The sequence below is a fragment of the Erinaceus europaeus genome, chromosome 6, assembly GCF_950295315.1.
Source record: "Erinaceus europaeus chromosome 6, mEriEur2.1, whole genome shotgun sequence".
Taxonomy (NCBI): domain Eukaryota; kingdom Metazoa; phylum Chordata; class Mammalia; order Eulipotyphla; family Erinaceidae; genus Erinaceus; species Erinaceus europaeus.
The window spans coordinates 9,181,333-9,200,423 of NC_080167.1; the positions used below are offsets into that span (position 1 = coordinate 9,181,333).

Genomic DNA, 19,091 nt, shown 5'->3' on the forward strand with positions numbered 1-19,091 from the left:
TAATTCTGGTAAGAATAGTGGCCTTTGTGTCAACTGAGCATGTGTAAACTGCCATCCTCCTCCTCGTTCTACAGATGACTCAAGAACTGACCAATTAACAAGTCCCCCCACTCCCCTCCATGTGAGCAGTTTCAAACCCCCCCCCATTTTATTAATGCAGTGGGGCCTCTGTATGTTTTCCCCACACAACCCCCAACCTGCCGTGCGAGACAGACAGACACGCACGCACAGCATCAGCTGTAATTCCCAGGACAACCATTAAGAAATCAATACAAATATATATACCAAAGGGGGGGGGGGGCTAGATGGCATGCCAGAAAGAATGTTTATTAACACAAAAGACAGTAACGAAGGAAATGAGTAAAAAGATCAAAATGGCAGCTGTGTGTACTTTGTGATCAGTTAATTACATGAAATATCAACAGAATAAGCATTCCAATCAAAATACAAAGTCTGGCAGAGTAAATAACTATGATCTAACTACGTATATCTACAGGAGACATACTTTAGACTCAAAGGTATAAACAGGCTGAAAGTTGTTGTTTTCACCGGGCTGGCTTCACAGGCGGGTAACAGACTAGGGACTCATGGTTGAGCTGTACGCAGCATCTCTTTATTCATGCAGGACGCAGCGCAATCTAAGCCGAGCTAGACTAAACTAGAAACTACAAACAATCTTGTCCTTATAAATATACTAGCCCAGTAGGGTGGGAACAGGATGCGATGCAGAGAGGGTGAAGAGAAAAGTGACTGGCGAAAATCAGGGTATGACAAGGAGAGGGGGCGGAGCAGGCAAGAATTCTACCACTGAACCACCAATGCCCTGGAGTGAGGGTGGTGCTTGTTAACAGAGGTTATGTAAATAGAATGCAGGGGGGATTAAACCAAATGAAACAGAAGGGGTTTTTAGAAGTAGAATTAGAAGCATACCAACAGAAAGTAAGAGGACAGGATGGGGGCAGCCAAGCAGTTAAGCCCTCTTATGATGGCCATGCACAAGGATCCGGGTTCAGTCTTCAGGAAGGAAGCTTCACAACAGGTGAAGCAGGGCTGCAGGTGTGTCTCCTCCTTTCTTTTCTAGCCCACCCCCAACTTCTGTCTTATCGAATAATAAAATATAATCAAAATTATCTTTAAGAACTTCTTTTTTAAAAAAGGAAGAGGATATTAAAAAATACACAATGAAAATTTCTCAAAGAGATCTCGAGTATGCATATTAATAACACCTAACTTAAACTACAAGACAGAAATTGTTACTCGGGGAGTTGGGCAGTAATGTAGCAGGTTAAGCGCATGTGGTGCAAAAGTGCAAGAACCAATGTAAGGATCCTGGTTCGAGCCACCCCCACCCCCCACCCCCGCTCCCCACCTGCAGGGCAGTCACTTTACAAGTGGTGAAGCAGGTCTGCAGGTGTCTATCTTACTCTCTCCCTCTCTGTCTTCCCCTCCTCTCTCCATTTCTCTCTGTCCTATCCAATAACAACGACATCAATAACAACACCAATAAATAACCACAACAACCTTAAAACAAGGACAACAAAAAGGGAGGGGAAAAAAAAAGCCTCTAGGAGCAGTGGATTTGTGGTGCAAGCACCGAGCCCCAGAATAACCTTGGAGGCAAAAAAGAAAGCAAGAAAGGAAGAAAGAAAGAAAATTGTTACTCCAGACAAAGATTATTTTTATTATTTTTTTTATTTTTATTTTTTAATATTTATTTATTTTCCCTTTTCTTGTCCTTGTTTTTTTATTGTTGTAGTTGTTGTTACTGATGTCATTGTTGGATAGGACAGAGAGAAATGGAGAGAAGAGGGGAAGACAGAGAGGGGGAGAGAAAGATAAGACACCTGCAGACCTGCTTCACCACCTGTGAAGCGACCTCCTTGCAGGTGGGGAGCTGCAGGCTTGAACCGGGACCCTTACCGGCCCTTGTGGTTTGTGCCATGTGCACTTAACCTGCTGCACTACCGCCCGACTCCCACAAAGATTATTTTTATGAGTGCCACTCTGTTATAAAGATAGCTGCAAACATATACATGTAACTACACAGTCCCCAAATGCACCATGCATTAAGTGATAAAACTGAAGAAGTAGACAGTTTGGCAGTGATACCCAAAGAGTTTATAGCACGACTTTTAATATTGGGTAGAATAAAACAGAACAGCAAAAAGAAGTGTAAGAATTGAACCAATATAGGCAATTACCTAGAAGAGGCATTCTCAGAATACTCCACCTAACGACAGAGTGCACATGGTTCTCCAGTGCATGGGAACAGTCTCATGGGTAGACCACGTATGCTAGGCCATAAAACAAATCTCAAACTTAACTGCAATCAAAGGATCTCTCTGATCACAGTGGAATGAAATCTAATTACCAGTTACAGAAGGAAACTTAGGAAATTCCCAAATGTATGGAAATTAAACACACTCCTAAAAAATGGTGCAAAGAAAAAAAATAAAAGAATATGAAAAATTCTTCACAATGAGTAAAAATGAAAATGGAACGAGTAGAACTTAAGAGATAGTAAAAGTAATGCTTAGCTTTAAACCTTTAGTAGTTAACAAAAAAATCAAATTGGGGGTTGGGTGGTAGCACAGCGGGTTAAGTGCACACAGTGCGAGGTGCAAGGATCGGCGCAGAGATCCCGGTTCGAGCCCCTGGCTCCCCACCTGCAGGGGAGTCGCTTCACAAGTGGTGAAGCAGGTTTGCAGCTGTCTTTCTCTCCCCATGTTCCCCATCTCTTTTGATTTCTCTCCGTTCTATCTAACAAACATGGCATCAATAACAATAATAACCACAACAATGATAAAACAACAAGGGCAACAAAAGGGGGGGAGTCTTCAGGAGAAGTGGATTCATGGTGCAGGCACCGAGCCCCAGCAATAACCTTGGAGGCAAAAAAAAAAGTTAAATTAATAATTTAGCCTTTCACCTTAAACTAGGAGAAAAAAATATACTAAACCCAAAAGTAAGCAGAAAGAGTAACACTTAAACAGAAATAAGTTAATAGGGAAAATACAAGATGGTTCATCTGAAAGAATTAACAGATCTGACAAACCTCTAGCCAAGGGAGAAAAACAGAAGACTCAGAGCACTAAAATAAAAAATAAGAGAGGGGTCATCACTATCAACCAGAAAACAAAAGCGCTCATAAGGGAATTCTATGGACGACTGTGCGGCAACAAACCAGATGAGTAAACAAATCCTTAGACTCCAAGTACTCAACTGTCTGAAAAAGATGAAATTTTCTTCTTGACAAAAAACTAATCATCATCAACATGGTATATCTTATTAGTATAATAAAGGACAGAAGTTCTCATAGATTGAAAAAAAAAACCTTTAAAAGTTAAAAAAACATACAGTATGGAAGTTCTTTATATTAAAACTGAATCTCTACTGTATAAATCCATGGGGGGGTAGACACACAGTAGAGTGGACATGGAGACATTTCAAGCCCCTGGTCCCACATGCAGGGTGGGGGGACAGCAGGTGTCTCTCTTCTTCTCCTTATCTTCCCTGCCCCTTCCAATTTCTGTCTCTTATCCAAAATAAATAAATAAAAACTAATTTTTAAAATCATGGCAAAGTTCCTTTATACGATGACTTCTCCAAGGAGACCTAAAGTGATAGGGAGCTACAGATACCTAGTAGCTATGTGTAGCTGCAGAGAAAAATAGATATGTGTATCAACAGGTACGTGTGTGTGTGTGTGTGTGTGTGTGTGTGTGTGATAAAAGTTTAAGAGCACACTCTCAAGACTACCTGCTTTATTCAAGAAGCAGTTTGATATAATGGCGGGGGGGGGGGGGAGTTAGTGACTTGTAGGGAAAGAAAAAAAAAACACACCCAGATTCTAACACCAGGTCCTTCACTGACCATCTGTAAATATTAGGAGAAAGTCACTGAGCTCCTCTGTGTCTCTTTCCTCCTCTGTGAAATATACAGAGGGGCATAGGATCCTAAAATGGTTCTCCCAAGACTAAGTCCTATGATCTTGGAGCCTTAATATCCTCATCTTTCAAAGAGCTTTAAAAAAGCTAGCATGCTCTGGGAGTCGGGCGGTAGCACAGCGGGTGAAGCACATGTGGTGCAAGGCGCAAGGACTGGCACAAGGATCCCAGTTCGAGCCCCCGGCTCCCCACCTGCAGGCAAGGAGGTCACTTCACAGGTGGTGAAGCAGGTCTGCAGGTGTCTTTCTCTCTCCCTCTGTCTTCCCCTCCTCTCTCCATTTCTCTCTGTCCTATCCAACGACGACGACATCAATAGCAACAACAATAATAACTACAACAATGAAACAAGGGCAACAAAAGGGAACATAAATAAATATTAAACCCAGCACGCTGCATGACCAGGAGAACTGCTGGGTATCTCAGAGAGCTCGAGGAAAGTGCTCCACAAATCCATGCTTTCTACACATGCCGCACACTACTCCACGTCACTGCTGAAAACACTATCTTCTCATGAATTTGTGCCACTACAATTAGTCCTTTAGAGGAAGTCACTAGCTTCCTTCTAACTTCAATAATGAGTTTATATGAAACCTAGAATGGATTTCTACGTGCCCCCATCATAACAGAGAGGGGCTAAAAGTCCGTCAAGAATTAGTAACTAAACTTCCTTGACCACACTGTGCTGAGTATGGGCCTTCAGGCCCTCGGTATGACCGTCCTAAGTCACCTTCTCTGGAGGCTGGAACCTTCTGCACGGAAGCTACAGCATCAGAAGCTACACTAGGCAGCACAAAGACATGTTACTTTTCTAAGTCAAACTGTCCCACCGCGACAGTAACCACGGCTATGTAAGGATAACCACAGATTCACCAGCTGAGAAACATAACATCAGTAGTAAGTTCAGTTCCCTGTGTACCTTCTGAGGGCTCACAGCCTCTCATTCCCAAGGGTAATCTCCATGTAGTGGGCACCACCCTTCAGTCTTAAAACACAAACTATACCTTTAAAAAATGTCCACTTCTTATCTCCACGGTACTACTAATTAAACCCAAGTTCTTTACTTTCTCCGCTTTCTCTGCACACCCTCCCACCACCACCACACACACACACACACACACACACTCACCAGCCAACCTTCTGCACTGGCTTTGAATCCCAAATCTGCCACCCACTGCGTTAGCTGCTTCTCCCATACATACGCCATCTCAAAATATGATCACATCTTAATTACTAAAACAAAAAGTTAACTAGGATGGGCCTGAGAACAGCCCATGGTAACCACAGTCTCCCCCCAGGTGCCACGGATCTATTAACAGCCTGTCCTGGGCACGGCCACACCATCAGTTACAAGTCCACCTAACCACACTGCCAGCCCACACTTCTCCATCTCTGCCATATGGGCATCAGGAAACAACACTCATCTGATTACAAGTGTTCAGGCGACAGTGCTATGAGAGTGATTCAATAATACCGGAGCTCCAATTTTTACTAGACACAACACCACAGTTTTATTTTTGGCATGTCTGACCTGCAGCTGAGCCTGCCCCGACACTGAGTGGTATCTGTCCATCTGTCTGTGCAAGAGTGAATTTGATCACCAGACAATTGTGAAGTACAGACGGACAGACTGACATCAATTGTGATGGCCCTGGGCCACAATTCTAATAGGTCCAGAGCAGAGTACTTCACTCACAGACCCCCGGAATCAGGGGTTAAATAAAGTATAAGCTAAGGGCTTGGACTGAGTCCTCAAAGGCAGAACATGCAACTAGACACAGCAGTTTACTCTGTTCTTGAAATATAGGAAGTATTTTTATAAAAAGTAAATTTAATTTCTAAAATATAACTAATAAAATGAAATGGAAAATGATACAGAATAAAACTATATAATGCCACTGTCTTATTATATAGGCCACTTCCCAAAATGTTCAGGACAGCAACTCCTCAGTGTAATAATAAATTACCTCTAAAAAAGACTCCATATATATATCTCAAACCCTGCAAGCCTTACATTTACAAAATGTAACATGTCAAATTTACTGAATTGAAAAAATTAATTTCATGGTCAAATGTTGAAGAACATTGGCTTAGACAAAACCAAGTAGTCTCTGCTGAAGAATCTTAGAGCTTTTGCCACACATGTTCACATTCTAATCAACAGATAGAAGAAACTATTCCCTGAACTCTTCTTGCAAGAACTGTCTCAGAAGCCCAGTGCCCTGGAGAAGACACTGGCCTGGGCTACTGGGCAATCCTCACGTGGGCTAGGCACTCCCCTCCTGCCAAGCACTGCGGCCAGCAGTCTTCAGTCTGCCAAGATGGACTATGAGAAGGCATCTCAGGGCTAAGCCAGACGGGGGTGAGGGGCTGTTCTGCCACACTGGGGAAGCTACAGAGAAAAAGCGGTGGCCTGTGCCTCTCCATTCAGGTTGCACCACAGAAATGACCACACATAGGGAACAAGGCTGCTTTTTGTCAGATGGAGTCACTGAATTATCAGCATTTTAGGAAAATCCTAATCCAGTGTGTGGTGAGTATGCTACAAATTCCAATCAAATTAGACACTCTGGGTGAGCTTTCGTGAGAACTGAACGCTGCACATTTCAGCCACTTTAAAATGGAGGAGATTTTCAGAGACTTTCAAGAAGTCTCAAATATGTCAGGTGTCAACTTTGGGAATTAAAAACCGATTCTATCAGCTTCAAAGAAAACGCCAAGTTGTTTTAAACAGCATAACCTGGAACCCACAGAGCAGGGTTACAGGATGAAAAGCTGCGGACAAAAGCTGACTTTTCAGTGCAGCATCTCCACAGCCAACCCCGACATCAACGTTTATTAGGCAGGCGATGATATTCAGGATAAAGTTGAAATCCTGGAAACCAAACCATAAACCTCTTTGAGGGGTTTATAAAAGCTAGAGGTGAGAATTACCTCCAAAAAGGGATCAGAAAAAAAAAAAGGATCAGGATTCTACCTACAATTAGGTACTGAATACAGATATGTGCCAACACTTTCCAGCAAACCATAAAGCGAAGGTACTATTTTCCCTCCTTCACAAGAAGAGATGACAGGAATAAGAATTCCTCTTATTAGGGGTGGGGGGATAAATCAACCAGAAAAAGATTTAGCTGTCTTTTTACAAGAAGGCAATTAACTGCTCTGATTTCTGAAGTTCCAGTAAAAATCTAGCAAGTTTACAAGCTGAATTTCCAAAGGTCTAATGGTCTTCCTTTAATACTCCAGGACTAGAATGGCCTTGCCCAGTAAAAGCCCCACTGAGTGAGCCTCAGCTGCAAGAATTTGCTAATAAAAGTGTTTCCAGCATTTTGTTTTATGGCACCATTGTGAACTGCAGCATTTAAAAAAAAAAAAGTCCTTGGCTCAAAATTAGCTTTAATAGCTCTGCCTGGATTAAGGCTACCAGTGAGGCCCACAAAGGGGAAAGAAGTTTCCACTGTTCTAGTCACAAAAGCATACACCAAGTCCACATGGACAGGACGCAGCACACACAGACAGCATACACAGACAACATACACTGCAAATCTAAACTTTCTCCCACCCACTCTTCACTGCCTCACTTCAGCCTCCATCACACCACTGACCCTAGTCCAGGTCCAGTGTCGGCCAGAGGGCTCAACCCAGCAGTCATTCTGGAATCCTCCTCTTAATAGACAGCAGCACTGAACACTTTGGAAACTTCCTCCCTTAGTGCTAGAGGACTAAACCTTTAGGGCCTGCTACCTCCCAATAGCTCCTGTCTCATCTCCTCAGCCTCAATCCCAGAACCCCCTCCTCTCTCCACACTCATTTCCCTGATTATTCTGTCCAGTTTTCTAGTTGCAAACACCACTGCTGTATTTGATGACAGCTACCAAATTCCTATCTTCAAGTCAGAGTTCAATGTGTTTTGACTTAGATTAAAAAATTAACTTGAGGGGGAGATCACTTCTGGAGGCGGGGCTACAAGCAGCAGCAGATGTGTTTCTCTCCTCTCCTCTCCCTGTTCAATTAGGAATAATAAAGGAGACCACCTGGGAAACAAGACAGGACTAGAACGACTTCAGGAACCCACCAAATCACCAGTGAGTGCAAACACGTGTGGCCGGTGGACAGCGGAGCCTAGGGAGAGACTAAGTGGCTGGTAACTGTCCGGCAGTTTATCAGTTGAGACACCACCTCCAGTCTGTTTCACCAATAAGGGGACAGCTGAAGGGAGGATTTCCCCTCAGATCAGGTACTAGACAGGGATGCCCACTATCACCATTACTATTCAACATAGTGTTGGAAGTTCTTGCCATAGCAATCAGGTAGGAGCAAGGAATTAAAGACATACAGATTGGAAGAGAAGAAGTCAAATTCTCCCTATTTGCAGATGACATGATAATATACATAGAAAAACCTAGGAAATCCAGCAATTATCTTTCGGATATCATCTCAGGCAATACAGTAAGGTGTCAGGCTACAAAATTAACATTCAAAAGTCAGTGGCATTCCTTTATGCAAACACTAAGAAGAAGTTGAAATCCAGAAATCAATTCCTTTTATTATAGCAACAAAAACAAAATATCTAGGAATAAACCTAACAAAAGAAGTGAAAGACTTGTATACTGAAAATTACGAGTCATTACTCAAGGAAATTGAAAAAGACACAAAGAAGTGGAAAGATATTCCATGTTCATGGGTTAACATCATCAAAATGAATATATTACCCAGAGCCATACACAAATTTAATGCTATCCCCATCAAGATCCCAACCACATTGTTTAGGAGAATAGAACAAATGCTATAAATGTTTATCTGGAACCAGAAAAAAGACCTAGAATTGCCAAAATAATCTTGAGAAAAAAGAACAGAACCGGAGGCATCACACTCCCAGATCTCAAATTGTATTATAGGGCCATTGTCATCAGAACTGCTTGGTACTGGAACATGGATAGACACACTGACCAGTGGAACAGAATTGAGAGCCCAGAAGTGAGCCCCCACACCTATGGACATCTAATCTTTGACAATGGTGCCCAGACCATTACATGGGAAAAGCAGAGTCTCTTCAACAAATGGTGTTGGACAAAATGGGTTGAAACATGCAGAAGAATGAAACTGAACCACTATATTTCACCAAATACAAAAGTAAATTCCAAATGGATCAAGGACTTGGATGTTAGAGCACAAACTATCAGATACTTAGAGGAAAATACTGGCAGAACTCTTTTCCGCATAAATGTTAAAGACATCTTCAATGAAACAAATCCAATACAAAGAAGACTAAAACAAGCATAAATCTATGAGACTACGTAAAATTATAAAGCTTCTGCACAGAAACTACTACCCAAACCAAGAGACCCCTCAAAGCAAGGCTCACCCTCCCGATTTGGAAAAAAAATCATGGAAAATTAAAGGATGTGTCCAAGGAACACTACAGAGATCTGACCCGCTTATGAATCTTGATGAGTGTGTGGAGACGGCAACTAGCAGGCAGCACAACAATACTGGAAGGGTGGCTACACCTGATGAAGATGGGTCGGTACTGGGGCAGCAGGGAACGTTCCTACTCATGACCACGGGGACAGAGCACCATCATGCTAGCAACCTTGGAACGAGTATAAGCACAGTGACTGTTCAACAAGAAGGCAACGGCTTAGGTGATGTACATTTTCTTACTGAGCTTTGGTAAATAAACTTTTGTAATAGCTTTACAAAAATGAACCAACCTGTGTTTTTGAAGACCAATAAATCTGGTCACCATATCGAACAGCTATAGAAGTTTGATCAGGAGCATTTAAGGGCTCTGGCTACTAAACTCAAGAGGAAAATTTTCTCACCTATATTTTGTTGAGTCATGACTTAATTATTTGGAATTTTGATGCAGATGTTTGCAGTGGCATTCTAGCAACAAGTTTTTCTTTTCTATTATGTAATAGAGGTACATGTTCACTTAAAATCAAGCAAATTAATAAAAGATTAACTCTTTAAAGAATTGACTCATAGAATTTAAAGAACACCTGAGGAAGCCAGGCTCTGTTTCCCTTACCTGAGAGGGAAAAGTAAAAAGGAAGGACACCTGGAAGTCGTAATAGGTGATATGGCTTAGAAAGGATATGAAAGAGGGACCTTAGAAGTGAATAAAAACAAGCATCAGCTTCCACATGGGGTCAGCCATCTTTGCCCAAATGGCCCACATTTCCCTGGTGGGTGCCTTTTTATTTCTCTGATTAAAAGTTTAAAATACTGGGGAGGGGAGGAGCCCATGAGGAATACTTAAAGAGTTGGGGAGAGGGAGTCATTCATTACCAATGGAATCAAATCACTTACTTCGGGAGGCTGGGTGGTAGCACAGCGGGTTAAGCGCACATGGCACGAAGCTCAAGGATCAGCATAAGGATCCTGGTTTGAGCCCCCGAGTTCCCCACCTGCAGGGAGTTTGCTTCATGAGCGGTGAAGCAAGTTTGCAGGTGTGTCTTTCTCTTCCCCTCTGTCTTCCCCTCCTCTCTTGATTTCTGTCCTATCCAACAACAACATCAATAACAACAATAACAACAAGAGCAACAAAAGGGAAAAAATATCCTCCAGGAGCAGTGGATTCGTAGTGCAGACACCAAGTCACAGTGATAACCCTGGAGGCAAAAAAAAAAATCACTTATTTCAGTCTTATAAATACAAAAAATAGGGGAAGGGGAGAGGGAGGAAGAGGAGAAGCCACTGCTGCTGTTATCATGGGATAATTTATATGTATATATGTATATATATGTATACATATATACATATATATATATATATATAAAATATTCATTCAATAGAGTGAGTACTACTCAGCAGTTAAAAGACTAGTGTATCCTTCAGGGCAAAATGAATGGATAGGGAGGTGATTATGTTTAGTGATGTAAGGAAGTGAAGGACACTACAGAATGATTTCACTCAGGTGTGACATACAGAGTTGAAACACATGAGCTTGAAAAGAGAAAAAAAAATTATGTATATAGTCCACCCATATATCTATGACCTTGGAAGCACTATGGTGGGAGGTCGGGGGCAGAGGTTGGTGGTAGGAGTGGTGTGGACCTACACCCTATTATCTTACTAGCTAATAAATTACTAATAAAACTTAAAAATAAACTAACTCATGCTTGTGTACCACCCTACATATGTGCAGGCAGAGTGCAGGAATCTGCGCTCAGACCAGCAGCCGCTGTGCCGCAGTGAGGCGTTAGTTCAGCCTCCGTCTGAGCAGACTGGAGACACAGCGGGAAAGCGTCCCCCATGTGAACATGTCACCTTGTGGCAAGGAATTGACCTTCATCTCCCCCAACTATTCCACATCTTCAAAATGTTTAGTGTGTCTTTTCTGAATGATCTCACTGTGAACTGTGATTTTTATTTTCATTGATCTGGTGAGTGCTAAGCACTTTCAGTATCAGCACTGGTCGTCTGTGTTACCTCACTGATCTGGCGAGCACTAAGCACTTTCAGTATCAGCACTGGTCGTCTGTGTTACCTTACTGTGGAGCTGGGGCCTTGAAAATGTGCAATTTCACCTCTCTGGGCCACTTTTACAGAGAGAGAGAGGAGAGGCCAGAGAGAGGAGAGCCTCCTCTGGTGCCAACGCACCTCCCATGCTGAGGCTCAAATCTGGACCCCTCTCATGGTGAGCCACCTGCCCTGCCTGGAAAGTCTCTCTCTCTCTCTCTCCCCTCTCTCTCTCTTTCTCTCTCTCACAGATCTTCTTTAAAGAAAATATAAATCTTCTGACAATTTCCCCTATTTGGATTATGTGTTATTCATTGTTGCACTATGAAAGTTCTGTACATATACTATGCAAAATTCTTCACAAAAATACTGACTTGCAAATACATACTTATGTGCTTCAATTTTGACCTTTTTTTTTTTTTTTTGTCTCCAGAGTTATTGCTGGGGCTCGGTGCCAGCACTACGAATCCACTGCTCCTGGAGGCTATTTTTTCCCTTTTGTTGCCATTGTTATTATTATTATTATTATTGTCATTGCTGTTGATGTTGTTGGATAAGACAGAGAGAAATTGAGAGGGGGGAAACGGGGGAGAGAAAGACAGACACCTGCAGATCTGCTTTACAGCCTGTGAAGCTGCCCCTGCAGGTGGGGAGCTTGGGAGCTCGAACTGGGATCCTCATGCCGGTCCCTGCGTTTCACACTATGTGCGCTTAACCCGCTGCACTACTGCTGGCCCCCAATTTTGATTTTTATATTTTTTTTACTCATTTATTTTGGATAGAGACAAAAATTGAAGAGGGGTAGGGAGGGAGAGACACTGATTCCTGTAGCACTATTTCACTGCTCACTCTTGAAGCTTGTCCCTGCAGGTGGGGACCAGGGGCTTCAAGTGATGTGTGCACGCTCCAGGACTGTACCAGCTACAGCTCAGCCCCCCGGTTTGATTTTCATGAAAGTGTCCTTTGAAGCACAAAATGAAAAAAGATTTTACACATGCATTTATTTCACTTCTGGTGTCTAGTTAAGAAATCACTGATTAATCCAAGTACATAAACTGTTAACTATTATTTTTTGAGTTTTATATTACTAGCTTTCTTGGGGGGTCTATGATACAACCAGAGTTATCTTTTATATATGGTGTAAGATAGTGGTCCCAGTATTATTATTATTATTTTTTTGCCTCCAGGGTTATTGCTGGGGCTCGGTGCCTGCACTATGAATCCACTGCTCTGGAAACCATTTTTCCCATTTTGTTGCCCTTGTTGTTGCCCTTGTTGTAACATCGGCTGTTGTTAGATAGAACAGAGAGAAATCAAGAGAGGAAGGGAAGACAGAGGAGGGGGAGAGATAAAAAGACACTTGCAGACCTGCTTCACCACTTGCGAAGCAACCTCCTACAGGTGGGGAGCTGAGGCCTGGAACCGGGATCCTTACACCGTCCCTTGCGCTTTGTGCCATGTGCGCTTAACCTGTTGTACTACCGCCCAGCTGCCCCCCACCACTTTTGTTTTTTAACCAGAGCAGTGCTCAGCTCTTGTTTATGCGGTTGATAGGAACTGAACCTGAGACTTTGGAGCCTCAGGCATGAGAGTCTCTATACATAACCATTATGCTATCTACTCCCCACTTGAGGAAATTTTTTAAAATAAATAAATGTTAGGAGGCTGGGAGATACTTAGTAACGCACATATTGTGTCATGCACAAGGACCCATGCAGAGCCTCTAGCACCACAAAGTTTCATGAGTAATGCAGTAGTGCCTACCTCTGCCCCCCCCCATCTCTCCCTTCCATCGCCAACATTAAAAGGAGAAAAAACTAGTGAGAGTAGATAGAATCATGCAGGTGGCAAAAGCAAACAAATACATAAATGTTAGTAAATACCAAAAAATTACTCCTCAGAATTATTCATGTTACAGGTAAATAAAACAGTAAAGTTAACATTCTCATAAGAGGCAACCAACAACTCAGTAATTGGTATCCATTCATAAGGTTGTCATCCTTTAAAGTACCAGAAATCCTGTGGGCACACACACACACACAGAGTATGAAATTAAAAATAGCAAAATGATAGAGCTGCTCAGTGAACTGCCCAGCACATAAGTTTGCTTACTAAAAGCCGCAGCGTTTGAGACCTTTCTGTTCGGAACACTCCCACGGAGACACTAAATCACTAGCGGGACAATGACTGACAGCAAGGAGCTAGAAGCTCAGTATCAAAAGTGCATAAGGGCCACAGACTGATGGAGCAGGACTTTTATTTCTAAAAGCATGAAGCCTCACAAAACAAAGCAAGAGAGGGGGTGTAGCAAGGAGACAGTCAAAGCAAAACTGGCTCTCCAGCGTAGCTTGGGGCATAATTACATCTCAGAAGTCCTCCCCTAGCAGGGTTCCTTACTGTTAGCTGGTAACCAATTTGGCATAAAGATCTAAGCAAACAGGTTTTCTCCAAGGGCACACATCTATTTTATGGTGCCAATTCTACAAAACTGGCCTGATTTCACTAAAATCCCAGGCTGGTTAGATTGAGGAGAGAAGAGAAGACAGACAGGGCATGGCCGCTCTGAAGTGAAATCATGAAGCAGCAGGCTGTCCATTCAACAGATGGATGTTTTCCTTGTTTCGCAAATAAAAGCACCACTAGAAACAAATAAAAATGCGACTTATTTTGATTACTTTGTGGCTTTATCTTAATACTTTGGAAAACAAAGCCAGTTCTATCGACTACTAGCCATCTTTTTGTCATCTTCATGCAAAAGCTCTATGAAAACAAAGTTCTGCTTTATAGATCAGAACCACCTTAGGGGTTCTGTTTAAAAGCATTTTCTAGTTGCTTACATGTGCTCTGAAAAATTAAACTGAACTAGAAAAAGAAAACATCTAGCTGGTCAAAGAGGGAGAAAATCCGGTGGACAATTGCACTGTGTTGCACACTAAACTAACTGTTCACACCTGCAGGATCATCTCCCCAGCATAGCCTATCTACCCTGAAAAGCAGCCCCATTGTACCGTAAAGGGGATCTCTTGTTCCAATAGATCCTATCTTTCACTGATAAACACTTTGGATGAGAAAACCAGCAGCAGATGTGAAAGCCGCATGCCTTTTACAACAGAGCAGAACAGAAAGTAGTGTTAAAAGAAACGATTCCTTCAGCAGCAGCTCCTGACAAGAACGGAGACTGTATCCCTAATGCTGACTTGGTGTAAGCAGCTAACTCTCAGAGCTGCTGCAAGACTTCAGCAAGCAGCACCAGGCTGAGATTCAGGAGCTGGACTCCCTTAGCTACACCCTTTTTATCAACCCTTGGGAGCAGGGCCAATATGTAAAGTTAGAACTGAGCAAATCCAGTTTCCAAGGGGAAAGACGGAGACAATATAGGTACTCTTACTGCAATTGATAGGCGCTGAACATGGTTTACACTCTATGGCATTTTTGTTCAGTGAAGTCCAGTCTTTCAACAATGTCTTCTTTTATTTTCTAAAGATTTCCACACACTGCATTAAAAACTACTTACAAATGGCCCACTTAATAGCATGGTAATCAAAAATACTAAGAAGCTCTGCAAATCAAGATTCAAATATAAGCCAGTGATGATTAAGCAAAATGTGAGATAAACAGTATAAAATCAAAAATTATCTGAATCCTCTTCTGTGTACCTTGCATGGCTTCTGTGGGCGCCAGGGAAGTAGCACGCTCCTGTCTCCACCTCTCTCAAGCTGCCTTACTGTTTCTAACTTCACATTCTTGGTGCTGCTTGGATATTCCTTTTTCTTTTTTTTGGACTGTAGTTACCACTGGGGCTTGGTGCCTACAGGGTGACTCTACCACTCTTGACAGGCTTTATTTTCCTCTCTCTCATTTTTAAATAGAGACAGAAATTGCAAGAGAAGGGGGTGGTAAAGAGAGACACCTGCAGACCTGCTTCACTGCTCATGAAGCTCCCTCCCACCTTGGCTTGAGCCTGGGCCCATGTGCATGGTGACGTCTGCACTCCAGTGTGTGTGCCACCACTGCTTTACTAACTCTTTACTCCTGAAGGTACAGACACTGTAAAACGCATTCTAGAATCCAGAGATGGAAAATGCTAACAACTAAACAAAGTAATTCTCTGGCAGTAATGGAAAATGGACTCTCCTATCTTCTGGGGAGTACAGCTGTCCATGGAAAGCCAAACGGGGGCCAGGCAGCGGCACACTGGTAGAGTGCACACGTTACCCTGCACAAAGACCTGCGTCCAAGCCCCTGGCCCCCACCTGTGGGGGACACTTCATGAGCAGTGCTGCAGGTGTTTCTCTTTCTCGCTACCTATCTCCTCCCCTCTCAATTTGTCTCTACAAAAAAAAAAAAAAAATGATCACCAAGAGTAGCAGAGTTGTTGTGTAAGCACTAAACCCCAGCAGTAACTCTGGTGGCAAGAAAAACAAAAAAGGCAAATGGTTATTAACTACATATATATTTAAGTTAGGAGAAACGAAATGCTCTTCACCAATTACATCTCTTTGCCAAGAAGAATGGCCAAGACATGTCAATTTCAACGGTATAAATTCTGGCCTCTCAAAGAGTGGCCAAAGCCACATTTCGATCACCCGATTAGAAATCCACAGTCCCAGGCTCACTCCGGACCCAGACCTCCTGAACCCTCGTCTACACTGTCTGGAGAGCCCTGTGACGCATGTGCACAATAACCCTGGGCCGGGCTGCTATCTCCCTGGCCCACTCTGCAGGCAGGGCCCCAGAGAGAGCATGAGATGGGCGACAGTGATCTCCAATTCCCTTGGTGGCTCTCATTTCTCACGGGCCCTGCATGCCATTGAGTGGGATTCTGGACTTTAAAGGATCATTTGGACTTTGTCTAAAAATGACTTCACTGTTTTTGTCCACGGGTTGACTCACCCCTCCCAACCTGATGACTGGCTTGATTCACCCAAGGACTGGCACGTTTGATTAGAAGTGGTAAAGACACTCACAGCTCTGGATAGCTCATTCCAGGCCGGGCACCGAGCTGTCACCCTGAGCACAGTACCAAAGGTCAGCTATAACTCAGCCGGCAGGGAGAACAGACCTGCACAGCAGTCGGTCACGAGTCTAACACTAGATACTGAAGCCAGAGGCTGCTTTCCCTCAAGTAAAGTTGCTGCCCAACTCATTAGTTCACTCGAATGTGAAACTCCAGCAGCTAAGTTCGGTACACATTAAGTCCACACAGAGGTGGGTCTTGACCATCAATCATGGAAGCTTACCTGCGCACACCTTCCTAGTTCTTTCCGGTTGAGGTACTGAAATATGTTGATTGCCAATTCATAAGGCAGCTGGATGTCAAAGAAGGGCACATCGTCCATTTCATTCTGTGGAGAAAAAAAAGGAAGGGATTTGAGCTTGGTATCTTGAGAGGAAAATGTTCCTTTAAAGCCTCAGAGATAGTCTCAAATGGTGACAAGAGGGGACACAACTTCCTACAAGGAGCAAGGTGCCCTAACTATTCCCACAGGACTAATGCAAGTCTTGGCAGCCACTCAGTCCGCCACATGGCAATCGCTAGAAGAAGAAGTCCGCCACATCCCACCAGCCCCCCCCCCCCCCGCCACCACCACAAGCACTTAGGGAAGCCATCGGACCATCTCTCAGGGCTTCCAGAAGAAAAAGCCACACAGTTGGGGGCACCCGCACCATAGGAGTCAGTGCATAGGTGTGTGACAAGTCTCTGGGAGGGGAGCGAGGACCCACAGCTGGAGCAATGCTGCGCGAGGTCACTAAAGTGTTTCATCAGGACAAGGAGAGAGCCGCAAGCAAGAGTAAATAAAAGGAAGAGCTCAGTGAACGCGGTCCCCCTAGGCTGCTGGGGAGGCAGGTTCCCTAACGCAGTTGGGGCTCACACTGCTGACCTGAGTGAGCCAGAGCAAACAAAGCAGTTCTTCTTCTGTGTCACTTACTAATGCAGAGAAATTAGAGCTCGCCTGCCTCTGGATAAGCAATTAGGGATGAGGTAACAGGTTTTGTTTGAGAGATAAGGCTGTCATGATGATCCTGGTAGCACAGAGAAATGAGAGTGTCTAACAGAAAAGGGCCAAGTGTGCAGTGCGCCTTGCCTGTTCCCACAGAACTTACTCACTCACATCCATTTCAAAGTAGCTCTGGCTGATAATCCGTGGCTTGCTCATTACACACCAACTGGACCCTCTCAAACACAAGTCTTACCTCTGAGTCTAGAGCCTCAGCACCGTTAAGGGAGCTGTGAGTACTGGCTTACTCACGCCAAGATTCAGGGGAGGGATTTTTCCAGAACTCCAGGGAGCCAGCTCAGAAGCAGAGCGCACACCCTGCATGCATGAGGCACTGGGTCAATCCCCTCCCTCATGATAAACAATGACAAAGAACAAAGCAAACAGAACAACATAAGTGGAGTGGTGCTCTGGTCATATCCCCCACCCCCCACCCCCACCCCCACACAGTTTTCCTTTTTTTTTTTTTTTTTTTCCAGAGCACTGCTCAGCTCTGGCTTGTGGTGGTGTGGGAGATTGAACCTGGGACTTTGGAGCCTCAGGCATGACAGTCTCTTTGAATAACCACTATGCTGTCTGCCTCCCCCAACACACAAACATATAAACACACAACAGTTTTCTAGACTCATGTTTCCATTCATGTAGAGGTCCTGGGGCCACAAGATAACTCAGGGCTTCTGAAGGAAATATATTCAAACTGTGTGAAGCTACAGGGGAGGGCCAAAGGGATCTGTGCAGGACCGAGGAGCAGACAGTTCTCTCCCCGTCTGCAGGGGAGCTCTGCAAGCGGTGAAGCTGTGTTGCAGGAGTCTCTCCTCTTCTCCGTATCTATCTCTCTGTGTCTCTCACTCTTTCAAAAAGATGGCTGCCGGGAACAGTAGAGTAGTGTAGGCACTAAGCCACTGGTAACAAAAAGAAGGAGGGGGAGGAGGAAGAGCTGACAGTTCTCTGTGGACAAAGAAGGAACAGAATGTTAAATCAGGAGACAAATGTTGGTCATGCAGGGGATAACAGGGAAAAAATATCTGCAAGTGAGATTGGAAGGCAGAAGGGTTCCTTGCCTAAAAAAATAATGGAAACTCATTTTCAATTGGAAAAAAAAAAGAGGCATTCTCACCAGAAACAATTACAGCCTGAACCTCCTCAAGACAACCCTGGAGAGGTCATCCACCACACACAAAAGTATCTTTGCCACCCTGGCCCTCCTCCCACTTTCTCTCTAAAGAGACAAGAGACAACTCTCGTCTTCCGACAAACAGAATAGGGCAAAGAAAAGTCTGTGGACGTGCAAACTGCGCTAATCCTTCCACCACAAAGGACATGCCAGCCACTGCCCTCTGCAATCACTCTCTCCAGGACTTGCTAGAAGCTGGTTTCCAGGCCTGACTCCTGTGAGCAAGTAGGAAGCTGCCTTTTGTTTCACATTATTTTGGTACAAGGATGTCCCACTCCCAGTGGCAGCCTCCCCTCTTTAACCTGTTCAGTCATTTTTTTTTCCCCACCAGGGTTCTCTCTGGAGCTCAGTGACAGCACTACAAATCCACCACTCCTAGCAGAGGTTTTCTTCATTTTTTTTCATTTTTTTTTACACTTTTCTTTTTTTAACTTTCTTTTTATATTTTATTTATCTTCCCTTTTGTTGCCTTGTTTTTTATTGTTGTTGTAGTTATTGTTGTTGTTG

At 43.6% G+C, this 19,091-nt stretch overlaps 1 protein-coding gene across 2 annotated transcripts in view; it reads right to left on the bottom strand.

Annotated features, from left to right (window-relative positions):
- The window catches only part of FBXW8 (F-box and WD repeat domain containing 8), a 118,956-nt gene that overhangs the window by 87,299 nt on the left and 12,566 nt on the right, over positions 1-19,091 (bottom strand). For both annotated transcript variants that reach the window (XM_060193025.1, XM_007529353.3), the window contains exon 2: positions 16,652-16,756. In XM_060193025.1, the coding sequence (XP_060049008.1) occupies positions 16,652-16,756 (105 nt within the window). The remainder of the gene's footprint in view (positions 1-16,651; positions 16,757-19,091) is intronic.